The following is a 7,782-nucleotide window of genomic DNA, read 5'->3' on the forward strand; positions in this document are numbered from 1 at the left end:
ATAAGTCGAGCAAATTTCTTTCTTTTCGAGGTTTGTTAATTTAGTTCGAACAAAAACTATCGGTTTAAACATTAGCGCGCAGCAAAATACAACTTTTGCTTAACTTAAATTGTTTCGCACTAGGCCCAGTTGTGTCTTCAACTAATCAAAACTAAGGCAATTCAGTTCGGAATTCGATGCAGGCTCAATGATTTTTGTAACTTTTCCATATTCCACCCTTTTCCATTTTTTGGAAAACTTATCTTTGATCACCGTAACTCGTAAATTTAAATCTTTATAAAGGAATTAAAATTGAAATTTTCTATTTGTGACTCATTTTAAAATCTTTAAAATAAGAACAAAAAAATGTAAGATACATTGATTGTTGACGCTGTATGCTTTTTGTTCCGACTTTCGATACGAAAGTAACAGAATATTTGTGCTCGGGTGGGTTTTTTTTTCTTCAGACAAATTTCGACTTTTTAACTAGTCATTTTTGACGGAATTTTTTTATATCATTCGAAAGATATTGTTGTCTTGAGCTTAAATTTGATAAGATATTTCACCTGTGATCATTTTTCGTAGAGTTATGAGGGTTTAAAGATTGCCATTTTGGCCATTTTTACCAATTTGGGACAATTAACGCGCGATATAATTCGCGCTATTAACGCGTAAGCGGAGATTTAATCCGTCTTAGAAATCGTTCCAAATTGGTTGAAAGAAGCTTATTTGCCATAATTGATTTGTTACAAGGAGCGAAATCTATTGTTTTGTACTTTTTATGGCGTGTGGAGGGATGATTTTTATAGAACAATTTTCAAATTTTAGAAAAAACGTTTTTCATTTTATTTCTTTTAATTTTTTATGTTGTACATGTTATTACTGCTCCATAAACGTTAATAGGCAGTCGGAACTTTCAGGGTTTTGCGCTGATCCGAGCAGTCTTGTTGTTCCGACTTTCGATACGAAAGTAACGGAATATTTGTGCTCGGGGTGGGTTTTTTTTTCTTCAGACAAATTTCGACCTTTTAACTAGCCAATTTTGACGGAATTTTTTTCTATCATTCGAAAGGTATTGTTGTCCTGAGCTTGAATTTGAAAAAATATTTTACCTGTGATCATTTTTCGTAAAGTTATGGAGGTTTAAAGATTGCCATTGTGGCCAATTTGGGACAATTAACGCGCGATATATTTCGCGCTATTAACGCGTAAGCGGAGAGTTAATCCTTCTTAGAAAGCGTTCCAAATTGGTTGAAAGAAACTTATTTGCCATAATTAATTTGTTACAAGGAGCGAAATCTATTGTTTTGTACTTTTTATGGCGTGTGGAGGGATGATTTTTATAGAACAATTTTCAAATTTTAGAAAAAACGTTTTTCATTTTATTTTATTTCTTTTAATTTTTTATGTTGTACATGTTATTACTGCTCCATAAACGTTAATAGGCAGTCGGAACTTTCAGGGTTTTGCGCTGATCCGAGCAGTCTTGTTGTTCCGACTTTCGATACGAAAGTAACGGAATATTTGTGCTCGGGGTGGGTTTTTTTTTCTTCAGACAAATTTCGACCTTTTAACTAGCCAATTTTGACGGAATTTTTTTCTATCATTCGAAAGGTATTGTTGTCTTGAGCTTGAATTTGAAAAAATATTTTACCTGTGATCATTTTTCGTAAAGTTATGGAGGTTTAAAGATTGCCATTGTGGCCAATTTGGGACAATTAACGCGCGATATATTTCGCGCTATTAACGCGTAAGCGGAGAGTTAATCCTTCTTAGAAAGCGTTCCAAATTGGTTGAAAGAATTTTATTTGCCATAATTGATTTGTTACAAGGAGCGAAATCTATTGTTTTGTACTTTTTATGGCGTGTGGAGGGATGATTTTTATAGAACAATTTTCAAATTTTAGAAAAAACGTTTTTCATTTTATTTTATTTCTTGTAATTTTTTATGTTGTACATGTTATTACTGCTCCATAAACGTTAATAGGCAGTCGGAACTTTCAGGGTTTTGCGCTGATCCGAGCAGTCTTGTTGTTCCGACTTTCGATACGAAAATAACGGAATATTTGTGCTCGGGGTGGGTTTTTTTTTCTTCAGACAAATTTCGACCTTTTAACTAGCCATTTTTGACGGAATTTTTTTTATATCATTCGAAAGGTATTGTTGTCCTGAGCTTGAATTTGAAAAAATATTTTACCTGTGATCATTTTTCGTAAAGTTATGGGGGTTGAAAGATTGCCATTTTGGCCAATTTGGGACAATTAACGCGCGATAAATTTCGCGCTATTAACGCGTAAGCGAGATTTAATCCGTCTTAGAAATCGTTCCAAATTGGTTCAAGGAAGCTTATATGCCATAATTGATTTGTTAATAGGCGTAAAATCTATCACTTTGTACTTAATATGACGTGTGGGGGATGTTTTTTAAAAAATCCTAAATTTTTTCAAAAATTTTTTCATATATTTTTTATTACATTGAAGTTTTTCATCTTATTAATGCTCCATAGACCTTAAAAGGCAGTCGGAACTTTCAGGGCTTCGCCCTGATACGAGCAGCATTGTTCTATTGAAAATTGTTTGGCAAAATTTAAAAGAGGAATGAGGGGAAATAATTATCAATTTCAGAATTACGAAGCCAAAATACGCGCTGGATAGTCAATAAATGTGTTCCAAAATGTAAGTCGATTCCACTTACAAAAATTTTGTGAATTCCGCGCACAAATATCTTTAAAGTAAAATTTGTCAGCACATTTGTGTTGTTGCGGATTCGCAACGAGTGAAAATTGCTAGTTGTTCTGGATTCCGCAAATGTAATTGGGTTCCACAAATTTGTTCCAGATTCCGCAAAATTGCCTGTTTTTGGAGCGTTTTTGAACTTAACAGGGTTTTATCTATTTAATTGTGGGATCCAAAACAGCGACTAAAATAAAACAAGACTGCTCGTATCAGGACGAAGCCCTGAATGTTCCGACTGCCTTTTAAGCTTTATGGAGCAGTAATAACATTTAAAAAAATTAAATGTAATAAAAAAAAATGAAATTTTTTTTTCTAAAATTTGCATTTTTTAATGAAATTTATCCCCCCACACGCCATATAAGGTACAAAAGGATAGATTTCGCTCCTTGTAATAAATCAATTATGGCAAATAAGCTTCTTTCAACCAATTTGGAACGATTTCTAAGACGGATTAAATCTCCGCTTACGCGTTAATAGCGCGAAATATATCGCACGTTAATTGTCCCAAATTGGCCAAAATGGCAATCTTTAAACCCCCTAAGTTTACGAAAAATGATCACAGGTGAAATATCTTTTCAAATTAAAGCTCAGGACAACAATACCTTTTGAGTGCTATTTAAAAATTCCGTCAAAAATGGCTAGTTCAAAAGTCGAAACTTGTCTGAAGAAAAAAACCCACCCCCTGCACAAATATTCAGTTACTTTTGTATCGAAAGTCGGAACAAAAAAATGAAATGTTGCAAATTCCGACAGATCTGTTCTCCGCCTGTTGAGAGCTCCGCTTAAAATTCACAATAAAAACATAGTTTGGCCTCGCAATGAAGGTGGAGGTAAGCGCCATTCATTTATATACAAGCATGTATTTTCATTCTGGCTAATTTGAAGAACCTTGAGCTTATTTTTCAGGCCAGGTCACTAAAAAGCGTTTCTACGAAACTTTTGCGAAATTTATTTCAGCAGTTCGCTCATACAATATCAATAGCATGCCTTCGCACAGCGAATATTGCTTTTTAAATACATCATGCATAAGTACTTAAGTAATGACAATGATAAAAAATTTTCCAAAACGTTCATTTATGAGAGTTCACAAGACTTAGATTTATAAAACGTTTGAAGTCAAGTAGTAATTTGTCGAAATCAATAAAGTTATTTCAAAAAATTTACGTAACCATGGACACAACATGTTCATTCAGCAATATAATACCATTAACAGCGTCTGATAAGAAAGCGTCCATTGCCTTGATGCTAATTCCTCGAATTGATGATATTAGTTGAATGATTTTGCAATACCTCAGGGGTTGATTCGGAAACTTACTCTTGACGTAATCTCGCAGAACTCTCATCACTCGGTTCTGGATCCTAGTAGCAATTATTTGACTGGTGCCTTGAATGTTTTCGCACCGAGCAAACGTCAAAAGTATAACTTGTAGGAGAGAAAACTCAGTCATATCCAAACCTATTCCCTTGACATGTTGTATGTAGAATAGTGTCATCTCTAAAAGTTCCATATCCATGCCAATTTCGCGACCTTCATCAATTGATAAAAACTTCCCGATTGTAAACCGGATTTTGTTGTCGCAGGCAGCCGAACGCCAAGCCAATCGCAGTACGACGATGTCCAGGAAACAATTTTTTAGTATGGAGCTTTGATCAACTGGCGGAATTTCCACAAAGTCTGGAACTTTCCTGGCCCATTGAATCACATCTTTCAATTCCTCATAAGCTGATAAAAACAGAACCGCTTTTTCTTGATTGACTGAAGAAGGCAGTTCTCCGTCTGGCATCGGCAGGTCTTGAGGGATCTTGTCTGCTTCGATACTAGTCAGTTCCCCAATTAACTGCAAGTCATCGCTACAAAGATCAGTATCAGCCTCGTTTTTCGCACACTCGTCGAATTCTTCGACACTTGGCTGGCCCTCCGCACTGGATCCTGCCGAAGATGAAGATGGTGCTGAATGATCGATTTTTACTCTTTTGGCTTTATTGCTTTTGTACTTAGAGAGATTATTTTTACTCATTCCATTTTCGACACACAACTCGTATCTACACTTTTGGCAATCATTTCTCGTATGCTTGTCAATCACGCATTTTGTTTGGCCATTTACAATTCGTACCGGAGGTTTCTGGGCTCTCTTAGACAATTGCTTGCACTCGGTAGTTGGTTTGCTCTTGATCGATCGTTTAAAAAAAGCCTTGCACCCCTCACACGACAAAGTGCCATAGTGTTTTCCGGAAGCAATATCACCGCACACTTTGCAAAGTGGAGGATCGGCTTTTCTGAAATCCTCGCAGCAGTAAATTTCCTCCTCCTGTTCAAACTCTGTCTTCAGCTCTAGTTTGTCGTCTTGCACCATGTTTTCTACCCACAACGCAGGAATTGAGGTCTAAAAAAAACTGGAGTAAAAGCAAACAATATTTCTCGCATTGAACTATACGCTTTGAACGTTTGGCCGGCCTTCCACTCGTCTCAAGTTTTTTGGTACTAAAGGTGAATCAAATTTCGAAATTAGTTTTTCTTGTTAGATTTTTCCATTTAGGCAGCATTAGCAGATATTAAGAGATCCAAGGCTTGTCTTTTGGCCGCGCCCCAGTTAATTTGCGCTCACATGTTAAGCATTATAGATAAATGGATATGAAACCTGCATAAGGTTCACTAGCTGCAGTCAAAACTTATATTCAAAAAATTAACACAGCGTCGAGGACTACACTCATCGTTGTTTTTCGTGATCCGCAACTTTTGCAAAGTTTGCAGTTTTTTCTGCTTTACTCATGGTAAAGGTTTTGTAAAGGCTAAAACAGGCCGCAAAAACTAAGAAATTAGAAAAAATGTGTAAATAAGCAAAATCATGAATAGAAAATATAGAGAACAAGATAACCATTTCTTAATCAAAACAAAACTGCTCGTATCAAGGCGAAGCCCTGAATGTTCCGACTGCCTTTCAAGGCATATAGCGCAGTAATAACAAGAAAAAAATTGAATTTAATAAGAATAAAAAGAACTTTTTTTTGAACTTGAGGTTTTTTTTGTGAAAACCATCCCCTATATGCGCCATATAATTTACAAAGTGATAAATTTTGCTCGTAGTAATATCAACTATGGCAAACAAGACTGCTCGTATATCAGGGCAAAGCCCTGAATGTTCCGACTGTCTATTAATTCATATCGAACAGATTTTGGGAAAAGAAAATATTGCAAAAATATAAGTTGTGGACAACATCAGAGTGTGAAATGTTGAGCCATACGAAAATAATACGACCGATCCGGTTAGCTAGCCTCGATTCAATTCGAAACGATTTGTTGTGCGGGACAATTCGCCATGCATAAATAACTCCAGTTCCGCTCTCAGCAAAATGAAAAAATTCTTCAAAGCACGCATAATTTAGTCGAGAACATGGCCAATTTCGCAATTTTCAAACGCTCTGAACTTACCAAAAAATAATCGGAGTTAAAATGTATTTTCAAATTTGAACTCAGGACAACTTCAATGGGGTTTAGAAAAAATTTGCCGAAAATTATTATTTCAATCCGCGAAAATTGACTGAATAAAAAACCACACCGAGCATAAATATTCCGTTTTCTTCGAAAGTCGGAACAATAATGTTTCTTTAACTAATTGGGAACGATGTCTAAGACGCATTCAATCTCCGCTTACGCGTTAATAGAGCAAAATATATCGCGCGTTAATTTGTCACAAATTGGTCACAATGGCAATCTTTAAACTCTGATAACTTTACGAAAACTAATACCAGGTAAGATGTCTTTTCAAATTAAAGCTCAAGACAACAATACGTTTTAATGATATAAAAACATCGCCAAAAATACTAGCTAAAATTCGAAATTTGTCTGAAGAAAGTAAAATCACCCCGAGCACAAATATTCCGGAACAACAAGACTGCTCGTATATCAGGGCAAAACCATGAAGGTTCCGACTGTCCCTTAATCAATATCGAACAGTTTTTGAGAAAATAAAATATTAAAAAACAAAAAGTTTTGGACGATATTAAAGATCAAGCGTGGAAATTTTTGTCTAACGAAACTAGTATGACCTATTAGCTGTAGTTTTTGATTCAATGGAATTTGGAACGATGTTTTTGCGCGAGATAATTGGCCAAGCATAAAGAATTTGTGTTACGCATTCAGTATTATGAATGAAATACTCAAAACCCGCATAAATTAGTCCAGAACATGGGCAAATTGACATTTTTTTAAAAAATGATCGGAGGTAATTTTTTTTAAATTGATTTCAGATAGTGCATATCTTTAATGGGGTATAAAAATTTTTTGTTAAAAAATAATATTTCGATCGGCTGAAATTGACAGAGAAAAACTACACCAAGCATAAATACTCCGTTTTCTTCGAACAATAAATTTCACTTAGAATACTCAACGTCTGTTTTACGGAAACAGCTCTCAAGTTTTGAAACAAATTCGCAAAAAATTTTAGAAGTAGAAACAATAGTAAAATTTTACATAATGTATTATGTAAACTCGTAATACATGATGTCAATTCATAAAACTAAAGCACTAAATTCCATTTCCAAGCGTTAACAATCTCAACACAAATGGAGAAGTCCTAAAAACAACAATAAAAGGCGATTTTTTAGTCAATTTTTTTTAAACCTTTTTTGTTTTTTGATTTTGCAACACTTACTTTTTTGTGTAATTTGGCGATCGATAGAATGAGTGACTGTATTGAATATGATAAGCAAAAGAATGACGTAAACTCGTAACTGAATGGTAAAAAGAGCGAATGTAATTCGACGCGTTCTTTTGTATTTGTACAGACACGTCACAGGTTAAGTAAGTTTATAAATACAAAGAAAAAATGACAGAAAAGAACGATAGCTGTAAAATGTTTAAATTGTTTAAAAACACCCAAATAATCTATATAAAGTTTGCATAAAGGTTACGGATGCTCACATTTACCAAAATGGGAAGTCAGTTAAATTGCGGATAATTGAAAAATGGTGGGTGCACGTTTTGAGTATTAAGTTGCCGCTATCTCTTCATTTTCGAATAATCATCAGCACCATTTCAATTAAAACATGTAAAGGAATTTCAGTCATC

General features: G+C 34.7%; 1 protein-coding gene across 3 annotated transcripts in view; it reads right to left on the minus strand.

Annotated features, from left to right (window-relative positions):
- Positions 1-3,639: 3,639 nt before the first annotated feature.
- Positions 3,640-7,782, minus strand: part of LOC134844519 (estrogen receptor beta-like) — a 7,338-nt gene continuing 3,195 nt past the window's right edge. For 2 of the 3 annotated variants that reach the window (XM_063861234.1, XM_063861233.1), the window contains exon 2: positions 3,640-5,098. In XM_063861234.1, the coding sequence (XP_063717304.1) occupies positions 3,875-5,068 (1,194 nt within the window). In that variant the 5' untranslated portion in view covers positions 5,069-5,098 and the 3' untranslated portion in view covers positions 3,640-3,874. Of the gene's footprint in view, positions 5,099-7,366; positions 7,758-7,782 lie in introns of those variants that run through there. The other variant, XM_063861232.1, reaches the window with a different exon arrangement.

This window comes from Symsagittifera roscoffensis, chromosome 4 (genome assembly GCF_963678635.1).
Source record: "Symsagittifera roscoffensis chromosome 4, txSymRosc1.1, whole genome shotgun sequence".
Classification (NCBI taxonomy): Eukaryota; Metazoa; Xenacoelomorpha; order Acoela; family Convolutidae; genus Symsagittifera; species Symsagittifera roscoffensis.